Source organism: Oncorhynchus mykiss, chromosome 18, assembly GCF_013265735.2.
Source record: "Oncorhynchus mykiss isolate Arlee chromosome 18, USDA_OmykA_1.1, whole genome shotgun sequence".
In the NCBI taxonomy this organism is placed as follows: Eukaryota; Metazoa; Chordata; class Actinopteri; order Salmoniformes; family Salmonidae; genus Oncorhynchus; species Oncorhynchus mykiss.
In genome coordinates, this window is record NC_048582.1 from 70554985 (window position 1) to 70579407 (window position 24423).

Below are 24423 nucleotides of genomic sequence, written 5' to 3' on the forward strand. Positions count from 1 at the left end.
CTCTATCTCTCTATAATAGACACCAGTGAAGGGTTTATAATACCAGCTCTATCTCTCTATAATAGACACCAGTGAAGGGTTAGTGTTTATAATACCAGCTCTATCTCTCTATAATAGACACCAGTGAAGGGTTTATAATACCAGCTCTATCTCTCTATAATAGACACCAGTGAAGGGTTTATAATACCAGCTCTATCTCTCTATAATAGACACCAGTGAAGGGTTAGGGTTTATAATACCAGCTCTATCTCTCTATAATAGACACCAGTGAAGGGTTTATAATACCAGCTCTATCTCTCTATAATAGACACCAGTGAAGGGTTTATAATACCAGCTCTATCTCTCTATAATAGACACCAGTGAAGGGTTTATAATAACAGCTCTATCTCTATAATAGACACCAGTGAAGGGTTTATAATACCAGCTCTATCTCTCTATAATATACACCAGTGAAGGGTTTATAATACCATCTCTATCTCTCTACAATAGACACCCGTGAAGGGTTTATAATAACAGCTCTATCTCTCTATAATAGACACCAGTGAAGGGTTTATAATACCAGCTCTATCTCTCTATAATAGACACCAGTCAAGGGTTTATAATACCAGCTCTATCTCTCTATAATATACACCAGTGAAGGGTTTATAATACCAGCTCTATCTCTCTATAATAGACACCAGTGAAGGGTTTATAATACCAGCTCTATCTCTCTATAATAGACACCAGTGAAGGGTTAGGGTTTATAATACCAGCTCTATCTCTCTATAATAGACACCAGTGAAGGGTTAGGGTTTATAATACACGCTCTATCTCTCTATAATAGACACCAGTGAAGGGTTTATAATACCAGCTCTATCTCTCTATGATAGACACCAGTGAAGGGTTTATAATACCAGCTCTATCTCTCTATAATAGACACCAGTTAAGGGTTTATAATACCAGCTAAATCTCTCTATAATAGACACCAGTGAAGGGTTAGGGTTTATAATACCAGCTCTGTCTCTCTATAATAGACACCAGTGAAGGGTTTATAATACCAGCTCTATCTCTCTATAATATACACCAGTGAAGGGTTTATAATACCAGCTCTATCTCTCTATAATAGACACCAGTGAAGGGTTTATAATAACAGCTCTATCTCTCTATAATAGACACCAGTGAAGGGTTTATAATACCAGCTCTATCTCTCTATAATAGACACCAGTCAAGGGTTTATAATACCAGCTCTATCTCTCTATAATATACACCAGTGAAGGGTTTATAATACCAGCTCTATCTCTCTATAATAGACACCAGTGAAGGGTTTATAATACCAGCTCTATCTCTCTATAATAGACACCAGTGAAGGGTTAGGGTTTATAATACCAGCTCTATCTCTCTATAATAGACACCAGTGAAGGGTTAGGGTTTATAATACACGCTCTATCTCTCTATAATAGACACCAGTGAAGGGTTTATAATACCAGCTCTATCTCTCTATGATAGACACCAGTGAAGGGTTTATAATACCAGCTCTATCTCTCTATAATAGACACCAGTTAAGGGTTTATAATACCAGCTAAATCTCTCTATAATAGACACCAGTGAAGGGTTAGGGTTTATAATACCAGCTCTGTCTCTCTATAATAGACACCAGTGAAGGGTTTATAATACCAGCTCTATCTCTCTATAATATACACCAGTGAAGGGTTTATAATACCAGCTCTATCTCTCTATAATAGACACCAGTGAAGGGTTTATAATACCAGCTCTATCTCTCTATAATAGACACGAGTGAAGGGTTTATAATACCAGCTCTATCTCTCTATAATATACACCAGTGAAGGGTTTATAATACCAGCTCTATCTCTCTATGATAGACACCAGTGAAGGGTTTATAATACCAGCTCTATCTCTCTATAATAGACACCAGTGAAGGGTTAGGGTTTATAATACCAGCTCTGTCTCTCTATAATAGACACCAGTGAAGGGTTTATAATACCAGCTCTATCTCTCTATAATAGACACCAGTGAAGGGTTTATAATACCAGCTCTATCTCTCTATAATAGACACCAGTGAAGGGTTTATAATACCAGCTCTATCTCTCTAGAATAGACACCAGTGAAGGGTTTATAATACCAGCTCTATCTCTCTATAATATACACCAGTGAAGGGTTTATAATACCAGCTCTATCTCTCTATAATATACACCAGTGAAGGGTTTATAATACCATCTCTATCTCTCTATAATAGACACCAGTGAAGGGTTTATAATACCAGCTCTATCTCTCTATAATAGACACCAGTGAAGGGTTTATAATACCAGCTCTATCTCTCTATAATAGACACCAGTGAAGGGTTTATAATACCAGCTCTATCTCTCTATAATAGACACCATTGAAGGGTTTATAATACCAGCTCTATCTCTCTATAATATACACCAGTGAAGGGTTTATAATACCAGCTCTATCTCTCTATAATAGACACCAGCGAAGGGTTTATAATACCAGCTCTATCTCTCTATAATAGACACCAGTGAAGGGTTAGGGTTTATAATACCAGCTCTATCTCTCTATAATATACACCAGTGAAGGGTTAGGGTTTATAATACCAGCTCTATCTCTCTATAATAGACACCAGTGAATGGTTTATAATACCAGCTCTATCTCTCTATAATAGACACCAGTGAAGGGTTTAATACCAGCTCTATCTCTCTATAATAGACATCAGTGAAGGGTTAGGGTTTATAATACCAGCTCTATCTCTCTATAATATACACCAGTGAAGGGTTAGGGTTTATAATACCAGCTCTATCTCTCTATAATAAACACCAGTGAATGGTTTATAATACCAGCTCTATCTCTATATAATAGACACCAGTGAAGGGTTTAATACCAGCTCTATCTCTCTATAATAGACATCAGTGAAGGGTTAGGGTTTATAATACCAGCTCTATCTCTCTATAATAGACACCAGTGAAGGGTTTATAATACCAGCTCTATCTCTCTATAATATACACCAGTGAAGGGTTTATAATACCAGCTCTATCTCTCTATAATAGACACCAGTGAAGGGTTAGGGTTTATAATACCAGCTCTATCTCTCTATAATAGACACCAGTGAAGGGTTAGGGTTTATAATACCAGCTCTATCTCTCTATAATAGACACCAGTGAAGGGTTTATAATACCAGCTCTATCTCTATATAATAGACACCAGTGAAGGGTTAGGGTTTATAATACCAGCTCTATCTCTCTATAATAGACACCAGTGAAGGGTTTATAATACCAGCTCTATCTCTCTATAATATACACCAGTGAAGGGTTTATAATACCAGCTCTATCTCTCTATAATAGACACCAGTGAAGGGTTTATAATACCAGCTCTATCTCTCTATAATAGACACCAGTGAAGGGTTTATAATACCAGCTCTATCTCTCTATAATAGACACCAGTGAAGGGTTTATAATACCAGCTCTATCTCTCTATAATAGACACCAGTGAAGGGTTTATAATACCAGCTCTATCTCTCTATAATAGACACCAGTGAAGGGTTTATAATACCAGCTCTATCTCTCTATAATAGACACCAGTGAAGGGTTTATAATACCAGCTCTATCTCTCTATAATAGACACCAGTGAAGGGTTTATAATACCAGCTCTATCTCTCTATAATAGACACCAGTGAAGGGTTTATAATACCAGCTCTATCTCTCTATAATATACACCAGTGAAGGGTTTATAATACCAGCTCTATCTCTCTATAATATACACCAGTGAAGGGTTTATAATACCAGCTCTATCTCTCTATAATAGACACCAGTGAAGGGTTTATAATACCAGCTCTATCTCTCTATAATAGACACCAGTGAAGGGTTTATAATACCAGCTCTATCTCTCTATAATAGACACCAGTGAAGGGTTTATAATACCAGCTCTATCTCTCTATAATATACACCAGTGAAGGGTTTATAATACCAGCTCTATCTCTCTATAATAGACACCAGTGAAGGGTTTATAATACCAGCTCTATCTCTCTATAATAGACACCAGTGAAGGGTTTATAATACCAGCTCTATCTCTCTATAATAGACACCAGTGAAGGGTTAGGGTTTATAATACCAGCTCTATCTCTCTATAATAGACACCAGTGAAGGGTTTATAATACCAGCTCTATCTCTCTATAATAGACACCAGTGAAGGGTTTATAATACCAGCTCTATCTCTCTATAATAGACACCAGTGAAGGGTTTATAATACCAGCTCTATCTCTCTATAATAGACACCAGTGAAGGGTTAGGGTTTATAATACCAGCTCTATCTCTCTATAATAGACACCAGTGAAGGGTTTATAATACCAGCTCTATCTCTCTATAATAGACACCAGTGAAGGGTTTATAATACCAGCTCTATCTCTCTATAATAGACACCAGTGAAGGGTTTATAATACCAGCTCTATCTCTCTATAATAGACACCAGTGAAGGGTTAGGGTTTATAATACCAGCTCTATCTCTCTATAATAGACACCAGTGAAGGGTTTATAATACCAGCTCTATCTCTCTATAATAGACACCAGTGAAGGGTTAGGGTTTATAATACCAGCTCTATCTCTCTATAATAGACAACATTGAAGGGTTTATAATACCAGCTCTATCTCTCTATAATAGACACCAGTGAAGGGTTTATAATACCAGCTCTATCTCTCTATAATAGACACCAGTGAAGGGTTTATAATACCAGCTCTATCTCTCTATAATAGACACCAGTGAAGGGTTAGGGTTTATAATACCAGCTCTATCTCTCTATAATAGACACCAGTGAAGGGTTTATAATACCAGCTCTATCTCTCTATAATATACACCAGTGAAGGGTTTATAATACCAGCTCTATCTCTCTATAATAGACACCAGTGAAGGGTTTATAATACCAGCTCTATCTCTCTATAATAGACACCAGTGAAGGGTTTATAATACCAGCTCTATCTCTCTATAATAGACACCAGTGAGGGGTTTATAATACCAGCTCTATCTCTCTATAATATACACCAGTGAAGGGTTTATAATACCATCTCTATCTCTCTATAATAGACACCAGTGAAGGGTTTATAATACCAGCTCTATCTCTCTATAATAGACACCAGTGAAGGGTTTATAATACCAGCTCTATCTCTCTATAATAGACACCAGTGAAGGGTTTATAATACCAGCTCTATCTCTCTATAATAGACACCAGTGAAGGGTTTATAATACCAGCTCTATCTCTCTATAATAGACACCAGTGAAGGGTTAGGGTTTATAATACCAGCTCTATCTCTCTATAATATACACCAGTGAAGGGTTAGGGTTTATAATACCAGCTCTATCTCTCTATAATATACACCAGTGAATGGTTTATAATACCATCTCTATCTCTCTATAATAGACACCAGTGAAGGGTTTAAAACCAGCTCTATCTCTCTATAATAGACATCAGTGAAGGGTTAGGGTTTATAATACCAGCTCTATCTCTCTATAATATACACCAGTGAAGGGTTAGGGTTTATAATACCAGCTCTATCTCTCTATAATAGACACCAGTGAAGGGTTAGGGTTTATAATACCAGCTCTATCTCTCTATAATAGACACCAGTGAAGGGTTTATAATACCAGCTCTATCTCTCTATAATAGACACCAGTGAAGGGTTAGGGTTTATAATACCAGCTCTATCTCTCTATAATAGACACCAGTGAAGGGTTTATAATAAAGTGAAGGGCAGTGCCATGAAGGTTTATTCTAATGAAAAGAGGTAGAGAGGACAGAGTGAAGAAATGCTGCTGGAAGTCATTATTTTAACTTCTGAAATATTATCTGCATTTCAACATGTATTCAGTCTGCTACATTAAATATCAGACAGACAGAGAAATCACTAAATGTCCCATTATCACAAGCCAAGACGGTCTCTTATCAGTCTGTCTTAACAACATCATCTTGATATTGATTTACCTTTGGTAATGTACAGTATTTACCCGTTACTAAATATCACTGCACCCCTTGACTGCTTGTGCTGAATATAAACATTAGGCAGTCTGTCCTTGCCATTAGTGGGTGTTGTATTTCCAGTGTCCACCAGGTGGCAGTGAGGGATCTCTTTTTGAACGACGCCTGCCCTGTCAGTGACTGAATGACTCATGTTTGAACAGGCTTTATGTAACATTTGAGAGGACATGGAACAGCTCCTACAACTGGCCATAACATTACGGTGTGACAAAGGGGTAGCTAGCTAGACCACTCTTAGAAAATGGAGGAAGAGCAATTCCCAAGCATTTCACTAAGTCTCACGTTGTAGCCCACAGAAGGGGTTCCCAAACATTTTGCCTCGGTGAGTCAAAATGACATCTGAGTGGTGAGCCGACACCAACACACAGACGATGTTTACATAACAATACTTCCTAAAATACATATTACCAGACATCATCAAAATGTAATGTAACACTTAGCCTAACACCTTTGACATCATATGAAATAACATGTTGAGGATTTTACATAAGTGTTCAATCAATCATCAGAATCCAATGGTTCTGTATCCTAATTCACCAATTGTTTGGATTTGGTGATAATGGGATAACCCAACATTTTGGGGTAATTAATGTGACTCTCAGTGACAGGTCATGTGGGAATAATGGGATAACCCAACATTTTGGGGTAATTAATGTGACTCTCAGTGACAGGTCATGTGGGGATAATGGGATAACCCAACATTTTGGGGTAATTAATGTGACTCTCAGTGACAGGTCATGTGGGGATAATGGGATAACCCAACATTTTGGGGTAATTAATGTGACTCTCAGTGACAGGTCATGTGGTGATAATGGGATAACCCAACATTTTGGGGTAATTAATGTGACTCTCAGTGACAGGTCATGTGGGGATAATGGGATAACCCAACATTTTGGGGTAAATAATGTGACTCTCAGTGACAGGTCATGTGGGGATAATGGGATAATCCAACATTTTGGGGTAATTAATGTGACTCTCAGTGACAGGTCATGTGGGAATAATGGGATAACCCAACATTTTGGGGTAATTAATGTGACTCTCAGTGACAGGTCATGTGGGGATAATGGGATAACCCAACATTTTGGGGTAATTAATGTGACTCTCAGTGACAGGTCATGTGGGGATAATGGGATAACCCAACATTTTGGGGTAATTAATGTGACTCTCAGTGACAGGTCATGTGGGGATAATGGGATAACCCAACATTTTGGGGTAATTAATGTGACTCTCAGTGACAGGTCATGTGGGGATAATGGGATAACCCAACATTTTGGGGTAATTAATGTGACTCTCAGTGACAGGTCATGTGGGAATAATGGGATAACCCAACATTTTGGGGTAATTAATGTGACTCTCAGTGACAGGTCATGTGGGGATAATGGGATAACCCAACATTTTGGGGTAATTAATGTGACTCTCAGTGACAGGTCATGTGGGGATAATGGGATAACCCAACATTTTGGGGTAATTAATGTGACTCTCAGTGACAGGTCATGTGGGAATAATGGGATAACCCAACATTTTGGGGTAATTAATGTGACTCTCAGTGACAGGTCATGTGGGGATAATGGGATAACCCAACATTTTGGGGTAATTAATGTGACTCTCAGTGACAGGTCATGTGGGGATTGTCATGTATTGTCATGTTGTGTCTTTCTGTCCTTTCCTTTCACCCTGTCTCCCTCTGCTGGTCGTATTAGGTTACCTTTTCTCCCCCGCTTTCCCCCAGCTGTTCCTTGTCTCCTCCTAACTACCTCGTCACCCCTTTTCCCACCTGTTCCCTTTTTCCCTCTGATTAGTCCTCTATATCTCTCTCTGTTTTTGTTCCTGTCCTTGTCGGATTCTTGTTTGTGTGTCTCATGCCTGAACCAGACTATCATCGTGTTTGCTGCAACCTTGTCCTGTCCTGTCGGAATCTACCTGTCCATCTGAGCCCACGTGTGTTTATCATTAAAGAAACTCTGTTTGTTAATTCGCTTTTGGGTCCTCATTCACGCACCTTGACAGAAGAATCCGACCAAGAATGGACCCAGCGACTTCGGATCCTCTCCACTCAGCCGTCGAGATCCAGGGAGCGATGCTAGGCAGACACGAGCAGGAATTGTCTGCTGCTCGACATGCCGTTGAGACCCTGGCCACCCAAGTCTCCAACCTCACAGAACAGGTTCACCATCTCCGCCTCGATCCACCGGCCACTTCCAGGGCTTTCGAATCTCCGGAGCCCAGAATCAATAACCCGCCGTGTTACTCTGGGGAGCCCACTGAATGCCGCTCGTTCCTCACCCAGTGTGATATTGTGTTTTCTCTCCAGCCCAACACTTACGCCAGGAGCACTGCTCGTGTCGCCTACGTCATATCTCTCCTTACTGGACGGGCTCGTGAGGGGGGCACGGCAATCTGGGAGGCAAGGGCTGAGTGTACTAACCAGTATCAGGACTTTAAGGAGGAGATGATACGGGTTTTTGATCGATCTGTTTTTGGGGAGGAGGCTTCCAGGGCCCTGTCTTCCCTATGTCAAGGCAATCGATCCATAACAGACTACTCTATTGAGTTTCGCACTCTTGCTGCCTCCAGTGGCTGGAACGAGCCGGCTTTGCTCGCTCGTCTTCTGGAGGGCCTCCGCGCAGAGGTAAAGGATGAGATTCTCTCCCGGGAGGTTCCTTCCAGCGTGGATTCCTTGATTGAACTCGCTATTCGCATTGAGCGACGGGTTGATCTTCGTCACCGAGCTCGTGGAAAGGAGCTCGCGCTCTCCGTTGCCCCCCTCTCCGCATCACTACCATCTTCCTCTGCCGGCTCGGGAGCTGAGCCTATGCAGCTGGGAGGTATCCGCATCTCGACTAAGGAGAGGGAACGGAGAATCACCAACCGCCTCTGTCTCTATTGCGGTTCTGCTGGTCATTTTGTCACTTCATGTCCAGTAAAAGCCAGAGCTCATCAGTAAGCGGAGGGCTACTGGTGAGCGCTACTACTCCTGTCTCTCCTTCAAGATCCTGCACTACCTTGTCGGTCCATCTACGCTGGACCGGTTCGTCAGCTTCCTGCAGTGCCTTAATAGACTCTGGGGCGGAGGGCTGTTTTATGGACGAGACCTGGGCTCGGGAACATGACATTCCTCTCAGACAGTTAAGGGAGTCCACGGCCTTGTTCGCCCTGGATGGTAGTCCTCTCCCCAGGATTCAGCGTGAGACGCTACCTTTAACCCTCACTGTTTCTGGTAATCATAGCGAAACCATTTATTTTTTAATTTTTCGTTCACCTTTTACACCTGTTGTTTTGGGCCATCCCTGGCTAGTTTGTCATAATCCTTCCATTAATTGGTCTAGTAATTCTATCCTCTCCTGGAACGTCTCTTGTCATGTGAAATGTTTAATGTCTGCTATCCCTCCTGTTTCCTCTGTCTCTTCTTCACAGGAGGAGCCTGGTGATTTGACAGGGGTGCCGGAGGAATATCACGATCTGCGCACGGTGTTCAGTCGGTCCAGGGCCACCTCTCTTCCTCCACACCGGTCGTATGATTGTAGTATTGATCTCCTTCCGGGAACCACTCCCCCCCGGGGTAGACTATACTCTCTGTCGGCTCCCGAACGTAAGGCTCTCGAGGATTATTTGTCTGTAGCTCTTGACGCCGGTACCATAGTCCCCTCCTCCTCTCCCGCCGGAGCGGGGTTTTTTTTTGTCAAGAAGAAGGACGGGTCTCTGCGCCCCTGCATAGATTATCGAGGGCTGAATGACATAACAGTGAAGAATCGTTATCCGCTTCCTCTTATGTCTTCAGCCTTCGAGATCCTGCAGGGAGCCAGGTTTTTCACTAAGTTGGACCTTCGTAACGCTTACCATCTCGTGCGCATCAGGGAGGGGGACGAGTGGAAGACGGCGTTTAACACTCCGTTAGGGCACTTTGAATACCGGGTTCTTCCTTTCGGCCTCGCTAACGCTCCAGCTGTCTTTCAGGCATTAGTCAATGATGTCCTGAGAGACATGCTGAACATCTTTGTTTTCGTTTACCTTGACGATATCCTGATTTTTTCACCGTCACTCCAGATTCATGTTCAGCACGTTCGACGTGTCCTCCAGCGCCTTTTAGAGAATTGTCTTTTTGTGAAGGCTGAGAAGTGCACTTTTCATGCCTCCTCCGTCACATTTCTCGGTTCTGTTATTTCCGCTGAAGGCATTAAGATGGATCCCGCTAAGGTCCAAGCTGTCATTGATTGGCCCGCCCCTAAGTCACGCATCGAGCTGCAGCGCTTTCTCGGCTTCGCAAACTTCTATCGTCGTTTCATCCGTAATTTCGGTCAGGTGGCAGCTCCTCTCACAGCCCTTACTTCTGTCAAGACGTGCTTTAAGTGGTCCGTTTCCGCTCAGGGAGCTTTTGATCTCCTCAAGAATCGTTTTACATCCGCTCCTATCCTTGTTACACCTGACGTCTCTAGACAGTTCGTTGTCGAGGTTGACGCGTCAGAGGTGGGCGTGGGAGCCATTCTTTCTCAGCGCTCCCTCTCTGACGACAAGGTCCACCCATGCGCGTATTTTTCTCATCGCCTGTCGCCGTCGGAACGTAACTATGATGTGGGAAACCGCGAACTGCTCGCCATCCGGTTAGCCCTAGGCGAATGGCGACAGTGGTTGGAGGGGGCGACCGTTCCTTTTGTCGTTTGGACTGACCATAGGAACCTTGAGTACATCCGTTCTGCCAAACGACTTAATGCGCGTCAGGCGCGCTGGGCGCTGTTTTTCGCTCGTTTCGAGTTCGTGATTTCTTATCGTCCGGGCTCTAAGAACACCAAGCCTGATGCTTTATCTCGTCTCTTCAGTTCTTCAGTAGCCTCCACTGACCCCGAGGGGATTCTCCCTGAGGGGCGTGTTGTCGGGTTGACTGTCTGGGGAATTGAGAGGCAGGTAAAGCAAGCGCTCACTCACACTCCGTCGCCGCGCGCTTGTCCTAGGAACCTTCTTTTCGTTCCCGTTCCTACTCGTCTGGCCGTTCTTCAGTGGGCTCACTCTGCCAAGTTAGCCGGCCACCCTGGCGTTCGGGGTACGCTTGCTTCCATTCGCCAGCGTTTTTGGTGGCCCACCCGGGAGCATGACACGCGTCGTTTCGTGGCTGCTTGTTCGGTCTGCGCGCAGACTAAGTCCGGTAACTCTCCTCCTGCCGGCCGTCTCAGGCCGCTTCCCATTCCCTCTCGACCGTGGTCTCACATCGCCTTAGATTTTGTCACCGGACTGCCTTCGTCAGCGGGGAAGACTGTTATTCTTACGGTTGTCGATAGGTTCTCTAAGGCGGCTCATTTCATTCCCCTTGCTAAGCTTCCTTCTGCTAAAGAGACGGCACAAATCATCATCGAGAATGTTTTCAGAATTCATGGCCTTCCGTCAGACGTCGTTTCGGACAGAGGTCCGCAATTCACGTCTCAATTTTGGAGGGAGTTTTGCCGTTTGATTGGGGCTTCCGTCAGTCTCTCTTCCGGCTTTCACCCCCAGTCTAACGGTCAAGCAGAACGGGCCAATCAGACTATTGGTCGCATCTTACGCAGTCTTTCTTTTCGCAACCCTGCGTCTTGGTCAGAACAGCTCCCCTGGGCAGAATACGCCCACAACTCGCTTCCTTCGTCTGCGACCGGGCTATCTCCTTTTCAGAGTAGCCTCGGGTACCAGCCTCCGCTGTTCTCATCTCAGTTCGCCGAGTCCAGCGTCCCCTCCGCTCAGGCTTTTGTCCAACGTTGCGAGCGCACCTGGAAGAGGGTCAGGTCTGCACTTTGCCGTTATAGGACGCAGACTGTGAGGGCTGCTAATAAGCGTAGAACTAAGAGTCCTAGATATTGTCGCGGTCAGAGAGTTTGGCTCTCCACTCAGAACCTTCCCCTTAAGACGGCTTCTCGCAAGTTGACCCCGCGGTTCTTTGGTCCGTTCCGTATTTCTCGGGTCATCAATCCTGTCGCAGTTCGACTTCTTCTTCCGCGATACCTTCGTCGCGTCCACCCGGTCTTCCATGTCTCCTGTATCAAGCCCGTTCTTCGCGCCCCCGCTCGTCTTCCCCCCCCCCCCCCATCCTTGTCGAGGGCGCACCCATCTACAGGGTCCGCAGGATTTTGGACATGCGTCCTCGGGGCCGTGGTCACCAGTACCTCGTAGATTGGGAGGGGTACGGTCCTGAGGAGAGGAGTTGGGTTCCCTCTCGGGACGTGCTGGACCGTGCGCTGATCGAGGATTTCCTCCGTTGCCGCCAGGTTTCCTCCTCGAGTGCGCCAGGAGGCGCTCGGTGAGTGGGGGGGTACTGTCATGTATTGTCATGTTGTGTCTTTCTGTCCTTTCCTTTCACCCTGTCTCCCTCTGCTGGTCGTATTAGGTTACCTTTTCTCCCCCGCTTTCCCCCAGCTGTTCCTTGTCTCCTCCTAACTACCTCGTCACCCCTTTTCCCACCTGTTCCCTTTTTCCCTCTGATTAGTCCTCTATATCTCTCTCTGTTTTTGTTCCTGTCCTTGTCGGATTCTTGTTTGTGTGTCTCATGCCTGAACCAGACTATCATCGTGTTTGCTGCAACCTTGTCCTGTCCTGTCGGAATCTACCTGTCCATCTGAGCCCACGTGTGTTCATCATTAAAGAAACTCTGTTTGTTAATTCGCTTTTGGGTCCTCATTCACGCACCTTGACAGGGATAATGGGATAACCCAACATTTTAGGGTAATTAATGTGACTCTCAGTGACAGGTCATGTGGGGATAATGGGATAACCCAACATTTTGGGGTAATTAATGTGACTCTCAGTGACAGGTCATGTGGGGATAATGGGATAACCCAACATTTTGGGGTAATTAATGTGACTCTCAGTGACAGGTCATGTGGGGATAATGGGATAACCCAACATTTTGGGGTAATGTGACTCTCAGTGACAGGTCATGTGGGGATAATGGGATAACCCAACATTTTGGGGTAATGTAACTCAGTGACAGGTCATTTTGGGGTAATGTAACTCAGTGACAGGTCATTTTGGGGTAACGGTAGGATAACTCTCAGTGACAGATCATTTTGGGGTAACGGTAGGATAACTCTCAGTGACAGGTCATTTTGGGGTAATGGTAGGATAACTCTCAGTGACAGATCATTTTGGGGTAACGGTAGGATAACTTTCAGTGACAGGTCATTTTGGGGTAATGGTAGGATAACTCTCAGTGACAGGTAATTTCGGGCTAACGTAACTCTGTGACAGATAATTTCGGGCTAACGTAACTCTCAGTGACAGGTAATTGCAGGCTAACGGTGGGATAACTCTCAGTGACAGGTAATTTCAGGGTAACGGTAGGATAACTCTCAGTGACAGTATGAGTATTGAACAACCCGATTGAAATAAGATACAGAGACAGACAACAATATATTAACTTTATTTCTTACCACTGAATGATTTACACACACAAATACACAAATACATCCAATAGCTATAGAATCCATCGTGTCCAGAAATGTACGGTGGTGACCTGTTGGTTAGCTTGGGTTGTTCTCATCCTCCCAAGCACTGATACTACACAGGGATAGCCTCTAACACACAGACACACACGGACACACACACACAGACACAAACCCACAGACACACACCCACAGACCCTGTACAGTACAGCCATGTACATACAGTACCAGTCAAAAGTGTTACAACACCTACTCATTCCAGGGTTTTGTCTTTATTTGTACTATTTTCTACATAACACATATGGAATCATGTAGTGACCAAAAAAGTGTTAAACAAATCAAACTATATGTTATACACACTGTATATGGACTTTCTTTTTTTCTATTTTGTTATTGACTGTACACTTGTTTATTCCTGTGTTTATTCCTGTGTTGTTGTTTGTGTCGCACTGCTTTGCTTTATCTTGGGCAGGTCGCAGTTGTAAATGAGAACTTGTTCTCAACTGGCCTACCTGGTTAAATAAAGGTAAAATTTGAAAAAATCTTCAAATAGCCGCCCTTTGCCTTGATGACAGCTTTGGCATTCTATTAACCATCTTCAGCTGGAATGCTTTTCCAACAGTCTTGAAGGAGTTCCCTCATATGCTGAGCACTTGTTGGCTGCTTTTCCTTCACTCTGCGATCCAACTCATCCCAAACCATCTCAATTGGGTTGTCGGATGATTGTGGAGGCCAGGTCATCTGATGCAGCACTCCATCACTCTCCTTCTTGGTCAAATAGCCCTTACACAGTCTGGAGATGTGCTGGGTCATTGTCCTGTTGAAAAAGAAATGATAGTCCCACTAAGCACAAACCAGATAGGATGGCGTATCGCTGCAGAATGCTGTGGTAGCCACATGCTGGTTACGTGTTCCTTGAATTCTAAATAAATCACAGACAGTGTCACCAGCAAAGCACCATAACACCACCTCCTCTATGCTTTACGGTGGGAAAAACACATGCGGAGACCGTCCGTTCACCCACATCGCGTCTCACGAAGACATGGCGGTTGGAACCAAAAATCTCCAATTTGGACTCCAGACCAAAAGACACATTTCCACCAGTCTAATATCCATGCTTATATTTCTTGGCCCAAGCAAGTCTCTTCTTATTATTGGTGTCCTTTAGTAGTGGTTTCTTTGCAGCAATTCAACCATGAAGGCCTGATTCACACAGTCTCCTCTGAACAGTTGATATGGAGATGTGTCTGTTACTTAATAAACTCTGAAGTATTTATTTGGCCTGCCATTTCTGAGGCTGGTAACTCTAATGAACTTATCCTCTGCAGCAGAGGTAACTCTGGGTCTTCCTTTAATGGGGTGGTCCTCATGAGAGCCAGTTAACTCTAATGAACTTATCCTCTGCAGCAGAGGTAACTCTGGGTCTTCCTGTCCTGTGGCAGTCCTCATTAGAGCCAGTTTCATCAGAGCGCTTGGTGGTTTTTGTAACTGCACTTCTTGACATTTTCCGGATTGACTGACCTTCATGTCTTCAAGTAATGATGGACTGTCGTTTCTCTTTGCTTATTTGAGCTGCTCTTGCCATAATATGGACTGTCTTCTGTATACTCCCCCTACCTTGTCACAACACAACAGATTGGCTCAAACGCATTAAGAAGGAGAGACATTCCACATATTCACTTTTAACAAAGCACACCTGTTTATTGAAATGCATTCCAGGTGAATCCCTCATGAAGCTGGTTGAGAGAATGCCAAGAGTGTGCAAAGCGATCCGATGGAGGCGGTGGAATAAAAGCAACAGGTCCTTTCCTGGCGCTTGATGGTTTTTGCAACAGCACTTGAAGAAATGTTCAAAGTTATTGAAATGTTCCGTATTGACTGACCTTCATGTCTTAAAGTAATGATGAACTGTCATTTCTCTTTGCTTATTTGATCTGTTCTTGCCATAATATGGACTTGGTCTTTTACCAAATAGGGTTATGTTCTGTATACCACCCCTACCTTGTCACAACACAACTGATTGGCTCAAACACATTAAGGAAAGAAATTCCACAAATTAACTTTTAAGAAGTCACACCTGTTAATTGAAATGCATTCCAGGTGACTACCTCATGAAGCTGGTTGAGAGAATGCCACGATTGTGCAACGCTGTCATCAAGGCAAACGGTGGCTACTTTGAAGAGTCTTAAATATAAAATATATTCTGATTTAACACTTTCTTTGGTTACTACATGATTCCATATGTGTTATTTGATAGTTGATGTCTTCACTATTATTCTACAATGTAGAACATAGTAAAAATAAAGAAAACCCCCTTGTTTTCTAAAACTTGTGACAGGTAGTGTGGAGGACATACTACTACTGACAGGTGGCATGCATTCCAAATGACACAATATTCCCTGTAAAGTGCAGGGCTCTGGTCTAAAGTAGTGCACTATATAGGGAATAGGGTTCCATTTGAGACACATGCCTGGAATCTCTGCTGATGTAAACACCTAGGAGCATGACACAGCATCATCCTAACAGGGTAAACATCTAGGAGCATGAAACAGCGTCATCCTAACAGGGTAAACATCTAGGATCGTGGAACAGCATCCTCCTAACAAAGTAAACACCTAGGACCGTGGAACAGCATCATCCTAACAGGGTAAACACCTAGGAGCATGAAACAGCATCATCCTAACAGGGTAAACATCTAGGAGCATGACACAGCACCATCCTAACAAGGTAAACATCTAGGAGCATGACACAGCATCATCCTAACAGGGTAAACATCTAGGAGCATGAAACAGCACCATCCTAACAAGGTAAACATCTAGGAGCATGAAACAGCATCATCCTAACAGGGTAAACACCTAGGAGCATGAAACAGCATCATCCTAACAGGGTAAACATCTAGGAGCATGACACAGCACCACACTAACAAGGTAAACATCTAGGAGCATGACACAGCATCATCCTAACAGGGTAAACATCTAGGAGCATGAAACAGCACCATCCTAACAAGGTAAACATCTAGGAGCATGACACAGCATCATCCTAACAGGGTAAACATCTAGGAGCATGACACAGCATCATCCTAACAGGGTAAACATCTAGGAGCGTGGACCAGCATCATCCTAACAGGGTAAACATCTAGGAGCATGAAACATCATCATCCTAACAGGGTAAACATCTAGGAGCATGACACAGCATCATCCTAACAGGGTAAACATCTAGGAGCATGACACAACATCATCCTAACAGGGTAAACACCTAGGAGCATGACACAGCATCATCCTAACAGGGTAAACATCTAGGAGCGTGGAACAGCATCATCCTAACAGGGTAAACATCTAGGAGTGTGGAACAGCATCATCCTAACAGGGTAAACATCTAGGAGCATGACACAGCATCATCCTAACAGGGTAAACATCTAGGAGCGTGAAACAGCGTCATCCTAACAGGGTAAACATCTAGGAGCATGACACAGCATCATCCTAACAGGGTAAACATCTAGGAGCGTGGAACAGCATCATCAAAACGGTAAACATCTAGGAGCATGACACAGCATCATCCTAACAGGGTAAACACCTAGGAGCATGACACAGCATCATCCTAACAGGGTAAACATCTAGGAGCATAACACAGCATCATCCTAACAGGGTAAACATCTAGGAGCATGACACAGCATCATCCTAACAGGGTAAACATCTAGGAGCATGAAACAGCGTCATCCTAACAGGGTAAACATCTAGGAGCATGACACAGCATCATCCTAACAGGGTAAACATCTAGGAGCGTGGAACAGCATCATCAAAACGGTAAACATCTAGGAGCATGACACAGCATCATCCTAACAGGGTAAACATCTAGGAGCGTGGAACAGCATCATCCTAACAGGGTAAAAATCTAGGAGCATGAAACAGCATCATCCTAACAGGGTAAACACCTAGGAGCATGACACAGCATCATCCAAACAGGGTAAACATCTAGGAGCATGACACAGCATCATCCTAACAGGGTAAACATCTAGGAGCATGACACAGCATCATCCTAACAGGGTAAACATCTAGGAGCGTGGAACAGCATCATCCTAACAGGGTAAACATCTAGGAGCATGAAACAGCATCATCCTAACAGGGTAAACATCTAGGAGCATGAAACAGCATCATCCTAACAGGGTAAACACCTAGGAGCATGAAACAGCATCATCCTAACAGGGTAAACATCTAGGAGCATGAAACAGCATCATCCTAACAGGGTAAACACCTAGGAGCATGAAACAGCATCATCAATACACAGCTGAAGGGACACAAAGGTCTGATACATAATAATTCAGAATGACTTCACAGTACAAGTTGACAGTATTGTGTGTGTGTGTGTGTGTGCGTGCGTGCGTGCGTGAGTGTGTGTGTGTGTGCACTTCTTCCCAATGCTAATGATAGACGATAGACTACAGACTACGTTTCTGATCGATAGCGGTCCTCAGTCGGCCTGGCGTGATGTCATTTAGTTGTTGTTTAGGACCCACCAGGAGGCTGAGAAGAGAGGGAGAGAAGAGAGAGAGAGAAAATAGGGAGAGGAGGGAGGGAGAGAAGAGAGAAAAGAGAGAAGAGAGGGAGAGAAAAGACACACTAACTCACAAAACACTGATCCATTACATAATAAACCGCTTCCAAATCAACAGGTCTAAATTGTCCTCCTCAGAATCAACTCCCTGGGAGGCCGGAGGGCGAAGGGGATCGTGTTCAAGAAAAGAGAGGACTATATTGATTGAGCTGGCAAGACGGAACCAATGAAGGTCCTCTGTAGCTCAGTAGGTAGAGCATGGCGCTTGCACCACCCATATGCAAAATGTATGACTGGAACTTGCTTTGTATGAAAGTGTTTGGTTAATGGCATATAGTTAGTCAATAAGGCTCGATGGGGTGTGGTATATGGCCAATATGCCAAGGTGTAAGGGCTGTTTTTATGGACGACGCAACGCGGAGTGCCTGGATACAACCCTTAGTCGTGGTACACTGGCCATGTACCACACACCCCTATTATAAACTGGTTACCAAAGTCATTAGAGCAGTAAAATTACATGTTTTTTCATACACGTGGTATATGTTCTGATATACCACAGCTGTCAGCCAATCAGCATTCAGGGATCTAACCCCCCAGTTTATAATGGTTCAAGAATACCCTGTCGAGGGTGTTACAGGACGTTATATCACTGTGTTGTGTGCACATTTTCTTTCTGAAGCTACTCTGTCTGGCTCTCACTCATCCTCCTCACGTCCTGATCATGGCTTCAGCCAATCAGACTAGCTGATATCTCCTCCAGAGCATGGCTTCAGCCAATCAGACTAACTGATATCTCCTCCAGAGCATGGCTTCAGCCAATCAGACTAACTGATGTCTCCTCCAGAGCATGGCTTCAGCCAATCAGACTAACTGATGTCTCCTCCAGAGCATGGCTTCAGCCAATCAGACTAGCTGATGTCTCCTCCAGAGCATGGCTTCAGCCAATCAGACTAGCTGATATCTCCTCCAGAGCATGGCTTCAGCCAATCAGACTAACTGATGTCTCCTCCCGAGCATGGCTTCAGCCAATCAGACTAGCTGATATCTCCTCCAGAGCATGGCTTCAGCCAATCAGACTAACTGATGTCTCCTCCCGAGCATGGCTTCAGCCAATCAGACTAGCTGATATCTCCTCCAGAGCATGGCTTCAGCCAATCAGGCTAGCTGATATCTCCTCCAGAGCATGGCTTCAGCCAATCAGACAATAGCAATGTGTCTCCACCCCTGTGCACACTCTAGCCATGCAGTCTCTCCAGGTCCTGATTGGCTAGCCAGCCTGACCCAGGCTCTCAAAGGGAGTAAATATTGCCCATACCAGAACTGTTTGTTGTTTCAGTCTGTGAGCATGGTTGGACTTTTGTACATGGGATGTGTGAGAATACTTCATCCCCATGTTCGTCTTCCTCAGTGTGTTTAAATTAACTTCCTGTGTGTTAATTCTTGGGCTGTTTCATTCCCCTCTAACCAGAGTCCGTTAGTCACAAATCAGTCCAGTACGTAGAGCCGGGTCCCCTCTAACCAGAGTCCGTTAGTCACAAACCAGTCCAGTACGTAGAGCCGGGTCCCCTCTAACCAGGGTCCGTTAGTCACAAACCAGTCCAGTACGTAGAGCCGGGTCCCCTCTAACCAGGAGTCCGTTAGTCACAAACCAGTCCAGTACGTAGAGCCGGGTCCCCTCTAACCAGGGTCCGTTAGTCACAAACCAGTCCAGTACGTAGAGCCGGGTCCCCTCTAACCAGGGTCCGTTAGTCACAAACCAGTCCAGTACGTAGAGCCGGGTCTCCTCTAACCAGGGTCCGTTAGTCACAAACCAGTCCAATACGTAGAGCTGGGTCCCCTCTAACCAGAGTCCGTTAGTCACAAACCAGTCCAGTACGTAGAGCCGGGTCCCCTCTAACCAGGAGTCCGTTAGTCACAAACCAGTCCAGTACGTAGAGCCGGGTCCCCTCTAACCAGGGTCCGTTAGTCACAAACCAGTCCAATACGTAGAGCCGGGTCCCCTCTAACCAGAGTCCGTTAGTCACAAACCAGTCCAATACGTAGAGCCGGGTCCCCTCTAACCAGAGTCCGTTAGTCACAAACCAGTCCAATACGTAGAGCCGGGTCCCCTCTAACCAGGGTCCGTTAGTCACAAACCAGTCCAATACGTAGAGCCGGGTCCCCTCTAACCAGGGTCCGTTAGTCACAAACCAGTCCAGTACGTAGAGCCGGGTCTCCTCTAACCAGGAGTCCGTTAGTCACAAACCAGTCCACGATGTAGAGCCGGGTCCCCTCTAACCAGAGTCCGTTAGTCACAAACCAGTCCAGTACGTAGAGCCGGGTCCCCTCTAACCAGGGTCTGTTAGTCACAAACCAGTCCAATACGTAGAGCCGGGTCCCCTCTAACCAGGGTCCGTTAGTCACAAACCAGTCCAGTACGTAGAGCCGGGTCGCTCACTTTCAATATTAGTCCCAGAAGTGCTAACTCAATCAACATGGTACCCTTAAAGGCTTAAAGGTCAATTGCAGTCCCAAAAAATAAATATATTTTCTGTGTTTTGTATCATATTGTACAACAGTTGATAAAACTAAACACTGTAAAAGTGTGAAAACATTTGATCAGTGTTTATTTCCTGATAGTTGATTGGTTGAAAATACAATCTACTCAGGACCTTCTAATCAGCAGGTTTACATGGGTCGGGAGTTACAGCTTGCCTGGTGACATCACCATGCGGTAAATTGGTTAATAGACCAATAGCAAAGAGAGTTCTAAACAGACTTTCATGCGAATATTCAAAAATATGCTAATCTTCCCACCAGAGATGGGTTTCCATCAAACTGACTTTTTACAGATAAAAGGCTGTGATACACATAAAATAACTTTTTACAGATAAAAGGCTGTGATACACATAAAATAACATTTTGCAGTTAAATGCCCATGTAACAAATTAAAAATAGAATTTAGATGGGTTTCCTCTAGTTTTGTCACAAAGATTTTGAGGTATATAACGAATGTGCCACTCAGGATTCCACACTATGACATTATGGATGAGAGCCATATTATTTGTATTTGTCAAAATGGCAGCCAAGCAATTCATCATCCTGTCACCAGAATAAGACTCTCAATATTTATTGGAAAGGAGCATCAAGCTCATCGCCTTTCACCACCCTGGGAAGGTCATCATTTATTTCCTCTGTAATCTAATCATCTGCATCCCAAATCTTTCCCAAGTTTCCTTTGATTTTGATGGTTATTATATCAATATTTGCGCATTAAAGGTGTTTCCACTGCTCTTTCTCGCCTAATTCATTGTACCGACACAAAAAGATCCCACCATGTCAAATGAACAAATTGTCAGGCTTTTACTATAATTGTATGTCATGTTTCCATCAGCCTCGGTCGTAACATTGTTTTCACGCGTCAGGTAGCCGGCCACATGAAATGGTTGGATGGATATCTGGTTAATAAGGAACTAAATTGTCACCCCCCCCCCAAAAAAAAGGATTTGATATTGATGTTAAAACTGATGCATTGGACCTTTAAGACAATGCTCAGAACATGTGAAGTATGCATGCATGTATGTATGTATGTATGTATGTATGTATGTATGTGTGTGTGTGCGTGCGTGCGTGCGTGTGTGTATGTGTGTGTGTGTATGTGTGTGTGTGTGTGTGTGTGTGTGTATGTGTGTGTGTGTGTGTGTATGTGTGTGTGTGTGTGTATATGTATGTATGTATGTATGTATGTATGTATGTATGTATGAAACCCCAGGTGTGTTATTGATTGACGTACCAGGCACCAGCATGGTGGTCATGAGCTCTGGTGTCTCCAGGAAGTCCACGTTACCTCTCTGGAAAGTCTTACTGTAGTTTGTCTGGAGATGGCTGCACATAGAAAAGACAGAAACACACTTCCATTTTCCAAGTGCTTTTACATTCAAGTCATAGGGTTTAGGGTTTACCCAATAACAACCCCCCCCCCCCCCACCCCCCCCCCACCCCAAAAATGATGACTTCCTGGTAAACAAGTTGGAGCCGGGAGACATATGTTCTTATCTCAGGTTTTATTTAATGAGCAGTTGAACTGATGTTTCGACTTCACATGATGCCTTCCTCTTCCTCAGAGGAAGTGTCACAGTTGGGGACAAGCTGGAGAGTCAAAACACATCAAGTGATCTAATTTAGTTTCCACTGATAATGATTGTCAGAAACTTACTTCTTCCACACGTGGTTGTGTTCCCAGAACTCGTATAGGATGAAGCGGGACTCATTAGCCAGTCGCTGAACTGCCACACTAACAAAAGCAACAACAAGAATAAAATGTGTCTAATTAGCAAGTAAGTGACATATATGTACGATTATACAGCCTAAACCTTTAATAACGCTTAGACTGCTCCTTTGTTCAGGTTTGTTTTTCAGTCACTAAGTAGATTTGTCAACATGTTCATCAACTATGTTTTCCTTCCAGGTTTATTCATTAGGATTTACTCAAACTACTGATTGAAACATTGGCAGGATTCTTGTTGTTTTGGGAATTGTTAATGACAAGACTTATTTAATGTCATTCCATCCTGTAGGCTACTCACTCACACTCTGTCTCTCTGTGTGTCTCTGTCTCTCTATATATATATATATATATATATATATATATATATATATATATATATATATATATATATATATATTTATACACAAACAGTGGGGAGAACAAGTATTTGATACACTGCCGATTTTGCAGGTTTTCCTACTTACAAAGCATGTAGAGGTCTGTAAAATATGTGTTTGTGATTTTCTGGATTTTTGATTCCGTCTCTCACAGTTGAAGTGTACCTATGATAAAAATTACAGACCTCTACATGCTTTGTAAGTAGGAAAACCTGCAAAATCGGCAGTGTATCAAATACTTGTTCTCCCCACTGTATATATATTGCACTCTCTCTCTCTCTCTCTCTCTCAATCAATCAATCAATAACATTTTACATCTGTTACGGTGCGTGAATGAGGACCCAAAAGCGAATTAACGTAAACAGAGCTTCTTTAATAACAAAACAAACGTAGGCTCAGATGGACCGGCAGATTCCGACAGGACAGGACAAGGTTGCAGCAAACATGACGATAGTCTGGTTCAGGCATGAATAACACAAACAAGAATCCGACAAAGACAGAAACAAAAACAGAGAGAGATATAGAGGACTAATCAGAGGGAAAAAGGGAACAGGTGGGAAAAGGGGTGACGAGGTAGTTAGGAGGAGACAAGGAACAGCTGGGGGAAAGAGGGGGAGAAAAGGTAACCTAATAACGACCAGCAGAGGGAGACAGGGTGAAGGGAAAGGACAGAAACAAGACACAACATGACAATACATGACAGTACCCCCCCACTCACCGAGCGCCTCCTGGCGCACTCGAGGAGGAAACCTGGCGGCAACGGAGGAAATCATCGATCAGCGCACGGTCCAGCACGTCCCGAGAGGGAACCCAACTCCTCTCCTCAGGACCGTACCCCTCCCAATCTACTAGGTACTGATGACCACGGCCCCGAGGACGCATGTCCAAAATCCTACGGACCCTGTAGATGGGTGCGCCCTCGACAAGGATGGGGGGGGGGGGGGGAAGACGAGCGGGGGCGCGAAGAACGGGCTTGACACAGGAGACATGGAAGACCGGGTGGACGCGACGAAGATATCGCGGAAGAAGAAGTCGAACTGCGACAGGATTAATGATCTGGGAAATACGGAACGGACCAATGAACCGCGGGGTCAACTTGCGAGAAGCGGTCTTAAGGGGAAGGTTCTGAGTGGAGAGCCAAACTCTCTGACCGCGACAATATCTAGGACTCTTAGTTCTACGCTTATTAGCAGCCCTCACAGTCTGCGCCCTATAACGGCAAAGTGCAGACCTGACCCTCTTCCAGGTGCGCTCGCAACGTTGGACAAAAGCCTGAGCGGAGGGGACGCTGGACTCGGCGAACTGAGAAGAGAACAGCGGTACCCGAGGCTACTCTGAAAAGGAGATAGCCCGGTCGCAGACGAAGGAAGCGAGTTGTGGGCGTATTCTGCCCAGGGGAGCTGTTCTGACCAAGACGCAGGGTTGCGAAAAGAAAGACTGCGTAAGATGCGACCAATAGTCTGATTGGCCCGTTCTGCTTGACCGTTAGACTGGGGGTGAAAGCCGGAAGAGAGACTGACGGAAGCCCCAATCAAACGGCAAAACTCCCTCCAAAATTGAGACGTGAATTGCGGACCTCTGTCCGAAACGACGTCTGACGGAAGGCCATGAATTCTGAAAACATTCTCGATGATGATTTGTGCCGTCTCTTTAGCAGAAGGAAGCTTAGCAAGGGGAATAAAATGAGCCGCCTTAGAGAACCTGTCGACAACCGTAAGAATAACAGTCTTCCCCGCTGACGAAGGCAGTCCGGTGACAAAATCTAAGGCGATGTGAGACCACGGTCGAGAGGGAATGGGAAGCGGCCTGAGA

At 44.4% G+C, this 24423-nt stretch overlaps 1 protein-coding gene across 1 annotated transcript in view; it reads right to left on the reverse strand.

The window, feature by feature from the left end:
• Positions 1-15644: 15644 nt before the first annotated feature.
• Positions 15645-24423, reverse strand: part of LOC118941214 (N-terminal EF-hand calcium-binding protein 1-like) — a 37423-nt gene continuing 28644 nt past the window's right edge. Inside the window, exons 5-7 of the mRNA XM_036953643.1 lie at positions 22163-22240; positions 21740-21831; positions 15645-17936 (exon numbers count right to left, since the gene is read on the reverse strand). Of these exons, the coding sequence (XP_036809538.1) occupies positions 17908-17936; positions 21740-21831; positions 22163-22240 (199 nt within the window). The 3' untranslated portion in view covers positions 15645-17907. The remainder of the gene's footprint in view (positions 17937-21739; positions 21832-22162; positions 22241-24423) is intronic.